The 19,308-nt window shown below is 36.1% G+C and overlaps 1 protein-coding gene across 1 annotated transcript in view; it reads right to left on the reverse strand.

Moving 5' to 3' along the window:
- Positions 1 to 19,308, reverse strand: part of ROBO2 (roundabout guidance receptor 2) — a 624,073-nt gene that overhangs the window by 9,269 nt on the left and 595,496 nt on the right. The window contains exons 23-29 of the mRNA XM_072419149.1: positions 15,820 to 15,925; positions 14,674 to 14,934; positions 12,959 to 13,158; positions 7,497 to 7,679; positions 6,070 to 6,234; positions 4,419 to 4,646; positions 522 to 719 (exon numbers count right to left, since the gene is read on the reverse strand). Coding sequence (XP_072275250.1) covers positions 522 to 719; positions 4,419 to 4,646; positions 6,070 to 6,234; positions 7,497 to 7,679; positions 12,959 to 13,158; positions 14,674 to 14,934; positions 15,820 to 15,925 — 1,341 coding nt within the window. The remainder of the gene's footprint in view (positions 1 to 521; positions 720 to 4,418; positions 4,647 to 6,069; positions 6,235 to 7,496; positions 7,680 to 12,958; positions 13,159 to 14,673; positions 14,935 to 15,819; positions 15,926 to 19,308) is intronic.

Below are 19,308 nucleotides of genomic sequence, written 5' to 3' on the forward strand. Positions count from 1 at the left end.
ACCTGAATTGGATCTGGTCCAGAGTTGAAAACATGTGCTAACAAATAGCAAATTACTTTTAGGAAATCCATTCCAGGTTAGCTTGATAACCCAGTGTCACTGATGAAAGTGTATCCTCCCCAGCCTTTGGAGAGCTTTAATAAATCAAGGCTCATAGTGTGCTGTACACTGGATTTCGCAGCAGTGACAGCTCTGTCTTGCCACCTTTCATTTTGCCCAATCCCTTATGCCATTTATAAAAGTTACATAAATGGTGCCAAAGAGCATTTGCCCTAATGGCATTAATCCACCTATTACCCAAAAGCTTTGATGGTCATTGTTAATTACTGAACAATGACTGAACTGAAATGTATTTTGTAACCACAGAGCCCCCCTTTTTTTTCATTGCACAACATTTTGGTGAGATGCCCCTGTTTGCACCTTATCATTGCCTTGTGCCCTGCTAATAATTTATTCAATTCCTACATGTGTTGCAGTTTTATAGTCTAGTAGTAGTATGTACTAATGACATTACTACTTACATAATTCACCTGTAAACTGTCCTTGACTGTTTGGCCCCAAATATCCAACATCCAAAAAATCGATGGCATTGCGCTGGTGACCCCTCATGATGTCGCCTTTTCTTGGTCCTGTTGAATCTTTTGAAGATGTGGTGCCAGATGAACTGTGGCCTCCTGGCGATGGAAAATTTGGCTTGCTGTATGGCATGAGCACTTCATCTAGACCAAAATACAATTAAAGGATGATTTAACCAAAGACAACTTTAAAACTAAAATGACCTTTAAAAATCAGAGATTCTAACAACGCACTTTGCTCATTTACTTTTCTTTGTTCTGTTAAATGTATCAATAAAGCATTTTGGTATATGTGTTTGAAAATTGTTTTGAAGTTTAGTGCTTTTCTGTGTTATTTGCACTGTAACAGATGATGGAATAGTTCAGTGATCTCAACACTATTTCTGTCCTAAGGGTATACCCAGCTCCACTATGAATGGATTCCAGAGAGTAAGCACAAAGGAAGTGCCTTACTGGCAGGAGAACAGTGTATAATAATAAATGAATTGGGCTATGCAACCACCACATATAAAGAAAGACTGCAGTCTGTAAGACTGTAAGCTGCAATTTACTACATTCTTCTTTGGATAAGATATTTTGTGCTCATTTCACTACCTAAATTTGTGGGAGATATAAAAAGCATGGAAATAATGAAATCCAACAGTGACTACCCTAAAACATAAATTATCAAATGCAGACAGGCTGACCCTCTGATCAAACTGCCTTACTAGATATAGAAAGTAACTTTTTATTAGATACTCCCGTAAAGCCATGTGTTAAATAATTTAGCAGCCAAATGTGAGATGGCATGCTTGTACTGAAATAGCTTCCACACCTGTCTAATTATCTTGATTGCTGTTCTTGCTGATACTGTAGAAAAGCGCTGATCTTTTAAATATTGCCATTAATTTAAACACAATCTCTGTTAGTTCACATTAAATGGGGGCTCTAAATGTGCAATTATAGAAAAAAATAAAAACAGAGCTATAGATATGCTTTAAAATAGAGATCTGGGAATAGTTGTCAACCTGCCATTATCTCTGAATTAGGTTTATTTTAAAGCTGCTTGATGAGGTGACATAACTGGTCCTTAGTAGATTACAGGACAAGTATTAAAGACCAGAGGATCTGTAGTATAATAGATATGTAACTTTATCGAAAATGTATGAATATTTTTATACACAACTTTATCATGGTTCCTGTATGTTTTTTTTTTTTTTACCAATAAAGAAGAATGGCGTGTTAAAAGGAAGCATTCCTTCAGATCAAATTTTATCAGATTTACACAGTGTTAACAAGCTTGATGTCTTTCTCTGTATAACACTGATCTGCCAATGGCTTGATTCTTAGGGTTGTGCAGGGAGGCTTTACTCACACTTTTAATTTGAGATTTTACCTGATTACATGTGTCAGGATATAGCTGGCCCTGTAAGGCATGGGAAATCTTTTTTTAATGGATTTTACTCTCTAGGATGTGAGACATCTTTTTTTTTCAAATCCAACTGATTGAGATCTAAAAAAAGAATGAACTGTCTTCCTGTAATCTAATCCCAGAGCAATTCCTGGTTGCCCTCTTTGTGCGTTACTTCAGTCTATAGCATTCAAAGGTCTTGATTCTTCAAGCTGCAGTAGCAGTTTAAGAAGCTAACTGTCAGACCCCCCCCCCCCCTCAACACAAATAGCTTGAAAAATACCTTAAAAGGAAAATATTTCCAAGAAGTAAAACAAATACTTACTTCTGCCCCAGCTTTTCAGGGCAGAGGTAAGTATTTGGAGGTGCATATGACATCACTGTGCCTCACTGCTGCCTTCTTGGAAATTGGACACAAGAAAACTGTGTTGTTGTTGTTCCCAGCACCTCCAAGAAACATAGAAAGGTAAGGCAAATGTAAACCTTTTTTTTTTTTTTTTTTTTAAACTAATTTTAAAAACTTCCTAATCGAACTCAGACAACAAAAAATAAACAAATAGGAGTTTTAAGGGGATAATATAAACCAAATAAATAGATAAGTACATGGTCAGTAGAGAAATCCACAGACTGAGCATGCTCAAGGAATAAACATGAAATAAAGAATTGCTATATAGCTTGCAGACTTCAAATATCCTGTCCCAATAATAAGACAATTTTCAAGGCAAAATTTTCAAGGCAAAAGGCTCATTCTCTGAGCCAACCACAGACTTATAATGAATGAAATAAAATAGAAAAGAGGCAAACTCCACAAGTCAGGGCTTCTATGTGAAGATGAGTGCAAACATTGTTAAAGAACAGAATAAGGCAATAAACACAATCAGTGTGCAATGAAGAAAAGAGCTGTAAAGACACAGTAAACATAAAGGAAATATTTTAGCAAGGAGCAGTCTTTAGCCTTTAGCTTCTGCAATTCAGTGCATTCCAGGGACTAGTGAAAGGGAGAGTCATTCGGACTAGCAAGAACCTAGTACACATAATATAATGCACATATTCATATAGGAATGGGTTCAGGAGCAGTAATGTGTGAAGTATAGGCCTGAGTGTGACCAAGAACAATATAAGAGTCAGGTGATTGTAGACCATTATTGAGAGAAAGGATAGCCATGATCTGTATAGCTGGTGAGAGAGTCACATGGCAAAGGACATTTGTTTATACAGTTAAGATCTTCTGGGCATGTGGCTTGATCCAGAAGTATAGACATGGTTATGGGAAGTGGTATCAAAGAGTAATTCACTGAAGCAGGGTCTGTGATTTGGAGTGCCCCAAGTTTATTTAATTCAGTATACCAGGCCAGAATATTTTCAGTGACAGAGTAGGAGAAAAAGCCATTCTAGAAAGTGCCCTGGGTCCATCAAATTCAGTGTTCAAGTGATTAAAATGCTGTGATAAAGGCTTCCATGCTGAAGAACGTAAAGCAAGGCCTACAGCAGTTTCCAATATCCAGTCAGTCTCGATGAAGCCATGTTCAGAGGGTTCTCCAATGGAGCAGATGCATGATACACAGAGACACTGTCCTTGTCTCTAAAGATGTTAAGCTAACAAGTCCAATGTAGAGACTAAGAAGCTCAAGCTTAGCTACATTGCTTTGTGCAGCCTGCAAAAATGAGAAACTAAGTGTGGAAATCCACAGTGCAGAAATCCTGACAAATGACCAAAAATCTCCTCAGTGCATCAGACACGATTCAAGGGAAAACCTCCTCTCCTATTTCTGTAGAGTCCAACATGGTTTGTCCTCGTTGATCAAGTCCAGCTTGTAGCATATTGATTCAACCTCTGTATGATAAGGCTTGCTCTGGGGCTTCTGGTAATTACTTCAACACTGATTCACCAGTACATAGATGATGTATGTCCATTTATTTCTCTGAGTGAGGGTGAATAGAATCTAGCATTTGGGTGCCCTGGTAAAAAGTTTAGTGGGGAGTCAGTGGGAGCTTCCGATAAAAGCCTGCCCACGCTGCCATGGACCCATTCTGCAGCCTTCTCTACTTTATTTTTATCCTTACTGCAGCCTAACATGTTAACCCTTCCTTTCATCTTTGTAAATCTGTTGTGTAGTACCACTGCTCCTGGGAAGCATGGGCATGAGTAAAGGCAGCTGTGTAGACAATGATAAAAAGTAAATCTTTTTTCTTTATCCATAACTGTATCATTAACATTCTCTTGGAATGGTTAATTTTGTCAACTTGACCACATCACACATAGTCAGACCCAGTGATAACACAAAAACTTAACTGGCTTAAGCTTAACTGTTCTTGGGGTTCTTGGGTCTTTTTCTACCCAATTTTGAGTTAATCAAAATATTTCAAATGGTCAGATTTTATAACTAACCTATAATAATATCTTCATATTAATATATTAGCTACCAAAATCCACTAATGTTATACAGTATTACCTGATCCAAATGTCTGTGTATTTTGTCTCTCTGTGGACCCCAGCCATTCCTGTGTTTGTCGCTGTCTTTCTAAGGAAGTTCTGCCATGCCGTTCCAGAGAAGTCTTTGTGTCATCCATGTTTGATGTGTGCCTCTCAAGTGAACTGCCTTTCCTCTCTGGTGGGCGTTGACTGGGCATTTGCTGCCTTAAACTCTGGCAAGGTGGAGGTTCTGGTGGTGGTGGCAGATCTGAATAGGAAAGCAATAGAGATGGCTGTATTGATAAAGGAATATAGATGTATTATGATGCTGGAGATGTTCTAATTGTTCCTTCAAGTGGAAAATGAATATATCAGTCAAATATGAAATACTGTAGAGACAGGCCATACTGAATAAACTCCCAGTGCTGGGAAAGATTCAATGAAGAATGTAAGATGTTTTAGCATGAAAGTGCTAAGATGATGGACGTTTTGCAACAAAGTAAGGGTCCTAGAAGCTAAATTTAAATCAGAAGGATGAAAAAAAGAGGCTACACTGATAAATGAAGATATCCTGTGTTTTATGTGCTTAGGCAGAACTTTCCCATTCAATGGTTTAAAATGGACATCTTTCCAAAGTTTAAAATAAAAGTCTGCAAAAGCATTTGTCAATCTCAAAATACCAAAAAAAAGATGTAGTCAAATGTGTACAGTAGAACATTAAGGGGCCTGTTTAAAATGAAACGGTGATCGAATAACAGATTACTATTTCTTTGTTCTCCAAATATGATTGTCATAAGGTTATCAGATGGTATAGTAGTGGCAATGAGTGCTTTGATTATCATACCAAATTAATACTGGGTTAGGAATCAGAAGCTCTATTGATTGAATAAAATAACTGATTATCATTTTTCTGGCTGCAATTGCAACTTTAAAGGGACTGTAAGTGGCCCATAGACTTCCATTAGGGTCACTTATCTCTTTTAAAAGTAGCCATCACTGCAAACGTAGTAATCAGGGTTTAACTTCTCACTGATCCCCATCGTGGCCTATGGTCTTTTTCACTTTAAAAATAGCAAACACTATCTGGTAACATATAAAGTTATAATCAGGTTGTCAATATTGTAGCTGATTGCCACTTTTGAAAAAGGAGGAAACTAAATAATCATGTTATTTGTGTACAAAAAAAACACAATCAAGCTACCAGTCTGTTCACCCTTTAAAAAGGTCCCCAAGCTACCCAGCACACCATACAGAACCTTAAATGCTTGTGGGTGTTTTAGTTACCAATGAATGACACCACATTGTGATGTAGAATAAGTCTTCAACACACCACAAAGCACAAAGTATAAATATTTCTGTTTTAGATAGGTCACAAATAGTACTATACAACATTATGACACAGAACCTAGTCTATGGCATTAGCCTTGAAAAAGTAACTGCACAGTTCTGAAACTTTGCATCACACTATTTGTTACATGCCTAAGACTAGAACATTGTTGAACTATGTAATGGATGTAGTACAAAGTTTCAGGGCTTTCCCTAAAACCCCAAGACTTTACCCATCATCAATTTGAAATTGATATATATACCCACTCTACAATACTCTAAATGGAACATTTCATACAAGCTTCAGGTTATCTGGAATTTTACATCAAAACCCTGGAAAGCAAACATGATGCACATCAACTTACCATCTGCAATTCCTTCCCTGCGAAGAGAAGATGGCTGGTCCATTCGACCTCCCTTGTGTTTTTTAGTAGGCCTTGGCCTTTGGCTAGGATTCATGGCAGAAGTATTACTCTCCAAAGAAAATGGGCTGGCTGGTCTGGGCTTTTGAGAAAAAGATTGCATTTTGCCTGAAAAAGAATATGACACGAAAATGTAACCACTTCCACAGATTTGTGTTATTTCATTTTTATTGTAGCACAAATAGAGCTCCATGATATGTCCTTAACAATAATTTAAGCTAGCCCAGTGGAGGCTGCAGTGGATTTAAAAGCCCCTAGAAACCTGTCTTCCTTTTATTATTCCCAAAGAAATAGGAATATATACACTGACCTCCCAAACATACTGCAATCTCAACAAGTAACTATCACTATCTTTAGTAACTTTGGGTGTTTGGTGGGCCTATAACTGGTCACAAAAGGTGTGGACATGTAGAGAGACAAATGGATTTTCACTGCAGAGTGTGATTAACATGCATACAATTGGTTTAAGCATCATAGAAGTGGAGGGCAGCTTTAAGCACTGAGAAAACATCTATTTGTTATTGAACTGCTCTAAAATTCCTAAGTTGAAAATACCTGGGTTTTGTACACTTCAAAGCAGGTAAAACAAAATATTTTAGTCTCAACAGAGCTTTTTCACTTATCTTGAACTGGAGAATACAGGATAAGGAATTTCTGTGCCCTATGTCCCTAGCGTGTTCTCTATTTAAAAATATTAAGAACCCTTGATGGTAAACAACAGTAGCCCAGCTTTAAGCTAAACTTTCAGCCTGCCATAGTCATGCTGGGGGTGGGAATCTCCCTTATATGGTCTTTAATGAATCAATATATTTAAGATATTGTTAAATGAACAGGTTTAAAGTAAATGTTCCCTTTTTTTAACCATTGGCTCAATAATTAATAGTGAGCCATCAGAGGCAGGAGTGGGTGCTCCAGACTTTGACATTTTCAAATTCAGATTGATAGTAGGCTTTGTATATCCTGGGTGCTCAATAATAGTTTCAGGTGCCTGTACTTGATTTTAATTTATGCTTCAAATGTACTGCCTTTAATTGAATAAGTAATAAATATAAAAAGTAATAAATATAAATAACACATTTAAAATACACTGTATACGAATGAGAAGCATTATACATTGCATTAAGCATAAAGTGGTTGAGAATTCAGTGAGAGCGATGAAAAAATTGAAAGTTAAATACATCCACTTATAAAAAATCAGTTGTTCATGAGCACCTGGGAAGACATGACTGCGTAAGATGTAGGTTTCCATCCACCAAATGCCATGCAAGTTAGATTAGGCCAAACACATGACGCGCTTTCATGGAAAGGAAAGAAAGCTTGAGAAGAGCAAAGCCATCCCTCATGCTAGTCACCATATAGAAGCTACCAACCTGCTCTGGACAGGCTGGTCCCATTGATTGTAAAACCAGCTTTATCTGCTGCTGCAACCAGTGACTGGGCAAAGTTGCCGCTTGTAAATATCGACTCATCAGAAGAGCTAACTACACTAGATCTACGACTAGAAAAGATTCGATCCTCATCAGATGCAGACCCCCATCCATTTACCATAGAACCTAAAAATAAAGGTAGCGGTCTAGTGAGTTCTACAACGAAACCTGCTAAGCATATTACAATGTAAAGAAAAAAATAACATATGTAATAAATTTATAAGTTATAAAACAATTTCAATAAATTCTCTATTCTAGCCAAACATATTGATTTTGTTTATGTCTTTAATAACAACCTGATAAGTTCAACTGTCTTTTTTGTGGGGATTGGATGGGGGCTATCCCAAGTCATAAAGGAAATCTCTATTTTGCCCATGGGACAGGGTAGATTTAATTCACTGAGAAATGTCCTAAAGGAAATTTGTCAATAGAGATATATGTAAGCTGCTATTGTTTGCTGCTTATGAAAATATTACCCTAATTTAACTGAATGCCAGCTGAAACTCTTGCTATGATCAAACAATCAAACAAATATTCAATGAATCAAACAAATATACAGAAACGAACTTCAGAGCTTTGTGAGTTGCATACAGCTAGGTAATGATGGATGGTAAGATATATAATTTAACCTACTTTACTTGACTTGTAATAGTCTGACCCCAAGTTTCCATTTACCAAGGTATTAAAAAATTATATTTCATGAGATATAGCGATTTAGACAGTATTAAAGCTACTGACTAAGCAAAGCAACCAATTAACATGCATTTTCAATTCTTTATATTTTATGTTATTATTGGCAGTTCCCATGACTACAACACACATAGTTTATAGATACTGGCAGTACAATATACTTGCACACTTTAGACAATGTTATCATAAAAGATAATACTTGACCAACTGGTTTTGATATTGGAGCCACATACAGGCTTTTTATGACTTGATATTAGCAAAATATAATCAAATAAATATACCAACAATAGAGAAGAAATTTCAAGTAATGTAATTATTTTTACAGATTTTTTTACTGAATTTTTTTATAGTACTGACTTGGATTAGGAGTGTTCCCATGTCCCCTTAGGAGACAAGTATTGGATCTAAAGATTGGATGCTAAATAGGCAACTCTTTAAGTGGGTAGTTCAGCCCACCAAAACCTACACAAAAATGTAATATAAATTCAATAAATTAGTATAGGACTGTGGGAAGGTTTCCCTGTTCCGCGCACCTTTCAGTAGTATTAAGAATTATTAGCAGAAATATTCTCACTATATATAGATCTCACTAACAAGTTGATCATGTAGGCACCAGAAATGAAAGTGGAACTAAACCCATTGGTGGATGGTCAATGTCCTATGTCTGAAATCCCAATGCACTTTAAAAGTTAAGAATAGCTGTCATCAGCATAGTTGTCTGGCTGACATTTAAAAAATATGAACTGTTATACTGTAGGCAGGTGGCCATATTACAACGAGAGTCAATGAGTATACAATGTAGACAATTGTAATGCAATTGTAAAGGATTTTGTTAGCTTTCAGGGGGATGAAGTCTCCCTATTTTGACATTTACCTAGTGTTGGCAAACACTTGAGAAACCTCAATCAACCACAATGCAAACAAACATTTAACTACTTATGGGCACTTTGTGCTTTCATGGTATTTAAAATGCATGCAAGTGAGAACATAGTCTAAATGTTTCCAATTCATGTAGGTGATGGGTACACTTTAATTCAGCACCCTGAAAGCTATTAATGTTTTCAGAGAAAAGCTATAGATCACTTGGTTAAGATGCATAAAGCAAAACTGAACACTTTGTGATGAATTAGTTATCACTCTAGCATATATTAACTTTAAATTCACTGTCAGCTTTAGGGCAAATCTTATCTTTAATTTCCCTGAACCTCACAGGACAGTGAACACACAGTGGTATAATATCAGCCCTTTTTATGCAGTTTAATTTAAAGAGGGCTTTTACTAGCCAGAAAATATTGTGTGATCAAGCTTTGATAGAAGCAGCCAATTCCTGATTTATGAGCCTTGTACCTTCTGGGGCAGTAAAGCTAAACCTTTTTATTAAGCCACTGCCCTGGAACTAGTATGCAGCACGGGTCAGGGAAGGCTGCTTCCATCAGCATTCGATCTCATAGGTGTTTTTCTTGGTGACAGCATCTTTTTTAGAAAATAGGACACAATTCCTTTGCTCCTTTTTTTCAGCTAAGAAAAAAAAATGTAGTGAAGTCAGAAAATGTTCTGTGACCTGCAGTGGAAAGATAACACAGTCCCTAAAATATGCAAAGGGAATCAGAGTGTAGATGCTGGGTGGCAACTCACTTGTGCCTTCTTCTAACATTAATCTTTGCAAGAAGGGAACCACACGGAGAACACCCATGTTCTTTGCAGTCAACACTCTTCCTGCTATTTACTTGCTGCCTAGAAAATGTGAGGCACCGGATAAAGGACTGATGACAAGAATTAAAAATCTGACATGTCACTGTTATATCAAATTCTGCTAGGGAACAAACTTATGTGTTAGAGAGCAGGGTTTGTTTGGAAGAGTTTTTCATGTTCCCTGATTAGTATAATGTTCGTTAGGACCTGTAGTATGGAAAGCCAGACTCTAAATTATGCATACAAACATGGAAATTGTAATAGGAAATTGATATCCTTATATGTCCATCAGTAGAAGAAAGAATGGGAATGTGATTGAGAATGCCAATGGTTGGGTTTTAAATACTGCATGGAAATGAGAGTAGAAGAATTCTATTTATTATAACCTATGGAAATTATTATCTATGTAATCACTATCTATGATCTCAAATTACACTGTGTAGCAAGGTTCATAGGCACATTTAGTGTTTGGAAGGAGGTTTGGATGAAGAATGCCTATTTGTGTTGGTCTTTTGCAGGGCACCATATTGGCACAGTATTGCCCATGCCTATGGAATGCTTCTACTGTGGTCTACATAATACCACATTGCATTCATTAATAGTTACTCTATCCCTTCACATACCATACTGTCATAGTAAACCATATTACCCCAGCTGTGACTATGACTTGTAGCACACCACTCATCTGGTGGCCACTCCATACCACCCTCACCTACATAATATTCCACAACATAATACTGCTGTGGGAAAAAATCCACCCAATTTTGCCCAGTCTGTGGAAAAGTCTTTAGAATGTTTCATAACATGCTGCTCTACTGCTGCCTACTACATCATACTGCTTCATCTGTAAATTACACAGTAGTCCCCTGATTCAGCAGTTCCCTAATATATACCACTAGAGCTGTGATGCTTCATTTAGTTCTCCCTACACTAAAACAGACGTGGCCCATCTTTCCAGAAAGCCAAACAATGTTCCTTTCTCTCTATAATATGCCAAATATGTTTTTTTTTACAGTGACACTAGTGATCAAGGGTGTAGTTGTAAAAAAAGAGAAGGGGGCACAGTGTTATACATGGCGTGCCGCCCCACTAAACCCCTGCCTATGTGTCACACATAGAGGAAGAAACTTCCCCCAGAGTGACGTCAAGATACCAGAATACACCCACTCACCGATCGCAGGTCTGAGCCTGCGATGGGGAAGTGGGTGGATTGTGTTCAGACAGAGAACCCGCACACCGCCCTGAGCCTGCAATTTCATACGGGAGACGTGGTCTGCGGCTCTGGCCCCACTACACCCTTGCTAGTGATAATAAATAACCTACCGCATAGTAGATTCTTCAGTGGTAATGAGGACAAAAATTCTATTACAAGGTTTGAAAGCTAACGGTGCTCAGGGAAATGGGTGAGACTGGGTGTATATACTATGATGCTTTGCATATGGAGATGTAGGCTCCAAGGAGACATGCTTGTTTGCTTAAACAGTGATCTAATGGCCAGTCTTTATTTAATTTCCATCACCACATCTATAAACATGTCAATTAATATTATATCAGACATAAATTTATTCAGAAATATATAACTAAACTTTCCTCATCTTTAAAATACATAATTAAATTTTAGTCAGCTTTTCCTAAATCTGCCTAATGTGAATATTGCATAAAATGGCACGCTTAATGTACAAGCTGACATTGCCTCTGTCTGATCATTTTAAGAAAGAGAATAACATTAGTTCCTAATTAAAGAGGAAAACTATTTATAAGTCTGTCTGTTGGAAGTTTTTCTCCTCGCATGTCATAGGATCGCTTTCCCCAGAAGAATGATCTGTTGATGAAAGCTTACTTTCATGTCTTAACGTTGTTTAAAATGCATGAAGGGTCTTGTCTTTTTGTAGAAAATCAAACATATTTTCAAAAACCAACTTTAACTTGATGTTTCAAATGAATGCATAATAAGAAGTCCGTGAAATGGAATGATGGTGAATATGTGCATGGTGAATTATGTAATAAACAGAGAAAGGGGCTGATAAATAGACTGACACATTGTAATAAAAAAAAAAATAAACTGTATTATCTGTCCTGTTAAAGAACCTACACACACAGAAAAAAAAATATATATATATATATTCCCATTAGGAAAAAAGTACAATCACTGGAATATGTGCTACCTCTAGAAGAACTCTTCGCTTTATGTTGTCTGGCAACAAATCCCAAGTTTTGAATTTTCCAATACTTTCTGCCCAGGTGAAAAGGACAAAAACAGAACATTATTAAATCAGACCGAATGTCTATGTTCTGAAGCCTTTCTCCCATGACCAGCATTTTCCTATGCTGCTTGACAATTGCTATTATGCTATCTGCCTTACACACATCACCTTCAAGAACTCTTAATGTCTTATACATCCTATACCTTAAGAAGTGCTATTGTAACAATATTATCAGTGTTAGTCACTTTAATGTTTTGGATGATCCATGTATTGGCAATATTATTAGCCTTGTGCTTCATATACCCCTGCCACCCTTCACAGCAGGGCAAGAAATAGTTTTTCCTGTTTATATGTCTTGTGTCACCTTTTTGCCACTCAGATAATTATTTAGGAGTGCGATGATGATCACAAAAAAAGGAAAACTGCTAACTCATAAAGCAGTGGAATCACCTATCACCTGCTGTGGCAAAAATGTGTGAATTAGGATAAAATTACTAATGTTCTGGCAGACACATGTAAACTTTGTATTTAGCTGGTTGGATAAAGTTCCAAAAGCCCTTCAAAGCCCTGGAATTCAAATTGAAGAAAAAGCAATAATTTTGCATACTATTTCCAATACAAAACATTTGTAATTTGCCTATTTTCATAATGTTAGCATTTTAATAATATTTGCACTAATCCACGGTTTCATAACATTGCATGTTTAACTGCTAGGAGTGAATTTTCTAAAATTCACCACGTATGTGAAATTTACTCAGTAAAAAGTGATCTTTTAAAATGTACTCAAAAATGATTCAAATAAAATGTAACAATAAATACCTGTAGCAGAGCTGTCCAGATTATCCATACTAGAACCTGGAGTATGTTCTAGGCCTCTAAAAGGCCTGCACATTTCATCTTCATTATCATTATCTCCACGATCCTGAAGATCCTTCTCCAACTCTGAGATAAACGCTCCAGAGACATATCCCATTGGAGGTACAGGAGCCATTGGTGGCTGGTTATTGCTCTGTAAATGCCTAAAATTGTAGGAATGGAAATATCTTGAAACATGAATTAGAAGGACACTGACAATTTGGCTACATTAGTGTGACCAGATTGCCATGTAAATTATCAAGTGTATGGAAATGAGCTGGACAGAATGACAATATTATATATTTATAAAGAAAGAGCTCTTGCTTCATCTATTATTCAGCCCGAGACTATGATTCAATTATTAACTTTAACTGTGGCAGTAAAGTTTTGAATGTTCTTGCTTAATAACGCAGAAACATTTTTTATATTTGGAACACAGTGATATGATTGGAATATATAAATATGGCTATTAGCCAAGTTCTAAATTCAAATTCTAAAATACCTTTACTTAAAGCCTTTTTCGAGATCCTTACAAAATTAATTGTTTATCCTTTCTAATAATCATAAATAAAATGTGTTCAAATTAAACCTGAAAGTGATATTTTGCACAGCTCATGAGGGATTGAATTGCAAGGGGATAAATAAATCTCTTTGAGACTTCAATGAAGAAAAATCAGAATTTCCAGGTTTGCTTAACCAAAATTTTGAGTTGCCCCCAAAACAGAAACATGGACAAATCTTCCAGTTAGGACACTCGGTGATTAGGAATCAAGTTCGGGTTCAAACCCTGTGTGTCACTTCCACTGTTCCACATTTGGTGTTTCTGTAAACTGATGCATAATTCTGAAGGAAGAAACATTTTCTGAGATTTGCTTAAAAGAATACAATTATTTTGGGTACAACATTTTTCAAATACATTTTGATGGGGTTCAACTGGAATAGATTTCTTAAAAATCATTTACTATTAGTTGGCAATTTTTTTTTTTTAATCCTGGATCAGATCCATTCCAGGTTTGATGAATCACCCAAGTTCTTCCATGATAGATGGTAATCTCCAGCCTTGGATAGCCTTGATAAATCAGACCCAAAGCACTGCTTTTTATATGGAGATTTCATTGATGTAGGTAGTTGGGACCTCTGTGAGTTACATTAAAAATGTTCAGTATTTTTTATTTGGATTTTCTATACAAAAACACTTGTAACAAGATGTATTGGTGGCAGTGCTACTGTGATCAGTACATAACATTTTTATTGCAATAAATATAAATATATAATGCACCTACAGAACTTTTTATGAAATTATATCCCTGATGTGAATACAAGTTATGTGGCTTCACACTGTATAAAAGGTGATAAATGTAATGTTTAACTCTTTTTATAAAACATATATTAAACTGAGCATTTGGTATTTTCTCAAATGTATATGCAATGCTAGGTTTCACCTACAAGTATAGTAATTTTAAATCTGAAAATGCCAGCAGTTGATGTGAAAAGGGTAAACTGAAGAAGGAAACCTGGAAATTATGTCAATTGTTCTAGTGATTATAAATCATATGGCCATTTATAACTTCTGTAAAGATTACATGCTTTTCTTTATTTCCCAATAGTTCCAAAAAAAAAAAAAACTCCAATCCAGTGGTTCTTGTATATATTAGCTTGCATTTTTAACTGATATTTACCAATTCTGTTTCGTAATATCAAACTGGTAGGCTCTGGTCAGTTCATCCAGGTGGGCCTGCAACATGGGCTGCATTTCCTCTCTTGGTGATGGTGTCAATGTGGCTGTGGATTGCTGCCCAAATGAGATAGCTGGGGAAGAAGCAACCCCACGCACCGGAGGTGTGGGTACTCTATCATCATCCTCTTCCAGCTCATCATCTGAGCCTTGATGCAAGTATGTTTGCACAGGTAATGGTGGACACCATCCATCGCTGTCATACCTTCAAATAAAATGCACAGTAGTTATAAAATCAACTAAATCCATTATTATCAATTGATCAAAACAACCATAATGTCCAATAAAATCTGTTCACATATTTTTTTTTGATTTTCCTTTCTGCCCATTATACATTTACTGGTTTGGGTTTGCTTGCTTCAAACATAAAAATGTAAGGACAAGATGCTCTATGTACAAATTATCCCCTATCCCCTCCATTTACCAGAACAGGGGAAACTGTACTAATGCTAGTTTAATGGTCTTAAAACCACTCATAACATTTGAGTACCAACTGTGTGTTTTAAGGAGTTGGACAAAGCAATCTCTACTTCTACATTTATCGAAGTCAAGATTTTCAGAAATATATAGTTGTCTAAATCTATGAATCCACTAATCATTTTTACTATTTTTATTATAAGATAACAGCTTTTTATGTAGTTTTTATCCTTGTATTCAGTTTGAATTAGCCAGATTTCTGGCTTGTTGCATAAAAAGCAGCCATACCCAATGTGATTGAGTAACAGAATACTCTTTTGACAGTGAGTAGGCAATAATGGTGACCAGTCTGAAGATTTTCAACCATTTTATTTGTCAGGGGACAGACATTGGAAAAATATGTGCTGGTAAAAAATGATAAAGGTAGATCACAAGAAATCACATGCACTTTTTTTAATAAACTATTCATTAACATAAAGTTATCTAATATATTTTAAAAAAACATGTTTACCAAACAAAATAATTTGTAAATTAAAGGAAGGAAGCAGCTTGGAAGAAACAAGTCTAGATGATGTGCCCAACTAGATATACAATGACCTAGCTAAATGAGAACCTTCGCAAATTATATATTTATAGTTTCTCAATAATGGTATTTAATTGCCTATACACTTGCCAAAGACAGTCACTTGCTTTTTTTCTGGAATGTTTCTCCTTTTCCAGGGACACCAGAAACCCCTCAAAATTATAGGTCACATCCTTCAAGTTGAGATAGTTCAGAGCTACCATTAAGTATTAAACATGAAGGACTCCTTCTCTGCGGGGATAAAAGATTTCAAACTGTGTCCAGAGACACTCCCACCATAGTTTAAAAATAAACTCGATAGATAATCCCTTAAGAGGCAAGAGCAAGCTGAAAATAGCAAAGGACAGCCAAAAAACAGAAAAGACAAGAACTATTGGAAATCTATACAGAATATTTTAATAATAATGTTACGTTCACACGCACCAGGATAAACTTTATTTTTTTTTTAAAAGAAGTGTTTCTTCATATCTATTTTTTGTATAATAAAATAATTACCTTTTATATAAAAAATGTATTTTTTAATGATGTTCAAGTATTATTATTTTATATATTATATTTCTGTTTATAGCAAAACATGTTGGAATGCACAGCATGTTATCTTCTTTATTCAATCAGCTCATTTCAGAGAATTTTGGCTTTTTGGACGATGTTTTCTTTGTGCTATAGTAAGGCTGTTCATTACATTATATTATGTTTTTTAAGTCTTCTTTTGAAGAAAATAAATACTGGTACATTCAATTTAAAGGGGAGTGAATATTTTTATTGAAACCATGTTCCGAACTTTTTAGGCCCATTGTGTCATGGTTTCAAAAACTAATATATAAGTGTTCAAATACCTTATTTTAACTTATTTAGTATAGTAAGTGTAAACTCTGTAGAATTTATTACAAGCAGGCTTTACTCCATGGTGCCTGGGAATAAGGTAACTGGTGGGAACTCTAGCTTTGCCCACTTGCAGCACCACACACACCGTTTGCGCAGACTGTTCTATTGCACAGGGTCCCCTATGTATTAGGCAACTAATTACACTAATATTGGTCAGAAGGGTTAGGGAATCACCTACTACCCCCACTACTATCACAACTATCTGGATACACCATAATTTAGTGTTTTTTAACAGGTTTTTGTGGAACCCTAGGGTTCATTCTAGAAGATGCTAGGAGGTTCACTGAGCAATGATCATTTTGTGATTCTTAGGTCAGTTTAACAGATGCCAATGATCTATTTGGCTACCCTAAAGGGTGGCAGCCTTCCCAATGGCCAGCAACATAGGAGGTATTCTTCCTCCTGACTACAATACTAATATACTTTAAGTTGCAGATATAGTAATTGTAGTAGGGGTTCCCTGAAGTCCTGAATCTCAAATGGTTCCCACCATGTTAAAAGGTCAGTAAACACTGTCTTAGTTCTATCAAACTAATCAACACTATACAACAATCTATTTTTACTTAACAGACCTTACTTGTGGGTTCTTATCAGTTTCTTGTTGGGCTCTGATTTTCTCCCTTATTGTAAAAATATATGAAAATATTTTAGGCTGAACTGTAAGCTTACCCTCAGGCTTGACTAGTTGTTTAAGCTTCCCTTCTGTAATATAATTGGTTCTCAGGATCCGGATTAGAATCTACCGCAAATCAAAGCCCAGCACATACAACATCATTCATCCCTATCCTCCCCAGGAATTATTGTCTTTGGCTCACCTCTTTTAGTCATTGGTTTTAATTGCAATCATTGAGGGTCAGTATCACATCTAGGCATAATTCACAGCTATCTGATATTGCACATCCCTTCAGACCACTCCTATCAGCTGTGGCCTGTCTAGTCAGGTCACTGGGTCTAAAATAAGCTATGGTATTAAAATTAAATCATTTATCAAATAACTTTATTAGCATGATGAGGGTGTTAAAGTAACCAGAAGGTAAAATATAAGCACATTAAACATAAATATATTCTAATCCTCTCTAGCTTGTCTTTTGTGTGTATAAATGTGGTATTGACATTAAAATGTGACCGCCTTTTGGGGACTGAGGGACTGATGTAAATCGTCCCATGTACTAAAGCACTGAGTAATGTGTTAGTGCTATATAAATAGGTGGTATAAATCTTAGTTTATGAAAGCTTTATTATGTTATGTTATCATTGCATTTATACCAAATCTAAACATTCAAATTACATAAAATTTGTAAATCTATTGCTTCTTTTTTCTCACTGTGCTAATACAAATGAACATTTAAATCAACAATTTAGAGATGCATAACAATAAAATTCCTGCCATGTTTTTTATGACATCATTACCGCTGACAACAGTACATCTAAGAAACATGCCAAAGTCAATTTCTACCATAATACATCCCAATCAGAGAACCAAAATTGCTTGGCAACAATTGTATGCATTTCTCAACATTTATTAGGTGTAATCGATGTTTCATATATTGCCTTTGTCTGAAAATGTATTTGGATTCATTTTGTACATTCTTTAAAGCTCCATCAAATTACCTAGCATTTTATAGGGAAAACAAAAAAAAAATTACACCTTGCTTTTTGAAATGTAAAATATAATGTTCCTAGAACAGCAATACAAGACATGCATGGCTGCTGCATCTTCAAACTCTGCAAGTGACCTATAAAAAACCTACAGTCTAAAGGAAGGCACCTTCCTGCTCTATTCACCCTGTGACCTGGTATACCTACATTCTTGACCAAACGTTGCTAATCTCTGCAAGTGATCCATTAAATCCATATCTTAAAGGAAGGCACCGTTCTTTCCTACCCACCCCTACATCATCAATTGGTTTTGTATACCTACACTCTTAAGGAAGAGTTGGTCACATCCTACTTACCTCAATTCCTGTAATTTACCCTTCAAACAGACATTGTTAAGGAAGACATCTTTTATCCTACCTACTCCTACTAACATCTGCTGATGGATGCAAGGACCTATCCTATTCGCACGACTTAGCAGACATACCTATACTCTGTTTATACATCTCGGAAAAGCTAAAACTACTATATCAAACATTGGCATTATCACCAGCAGTGACTCTACATATACACTCCCCTGTGTGGGGCATGTTCCTAACTACGGACGGTTAAGCACGCATTAATATCTATTCCTGAGGAAGCCCTACTCGGCCAAACGTGTCGGATTATTGCGCACCATGGCACGGTCATTTGAACGGTTACACGGTTAAGTCAATAACCCTTTGATGAAACTCACTATATATAGTATGAACAAATATTCTGTTTTGTGAAATGTTAACAGGACAGAAGAACTAATATTATGTGTTTACGTGTATTAGATGGCTTATGTATCAAATAATCAATCAATACACTTCACTCTTTGCATAAAAAACCTCTGAGCCTCAAACCTCTTTCTATTTCTCCACCCATTTACATGCATACAATAAGGCAAAAAATAAAAGATAATACAGAAATTTTGATCATACAGGAACATTAAAGAACTTGAGGGGAAGCGAAAAGGGGAAGGTTATACAGAGACTACCTTTCCTATGACTGAGAATTAACAAATAAGCCACTGGGCCCCAAGGGCCTTTCTAGATTTTTCATGATGAAAACAGT

The sequence above is a fragment of the Pyxicephalus adspersus genome, chromosome 1, assembly GCF_032062135.1.
Source record: "Pyxicephalus adspersus chromosome 1, UCB_Pads_2.0, whole genome shotgun sequence".
Classification (NCBI taxonomy): Eukaryota; Metazoa; Chordata; class Amphibia; order Anura; family Pyxicephalidae; genus Pyxicephalus; species Pyxicephalus adspersus.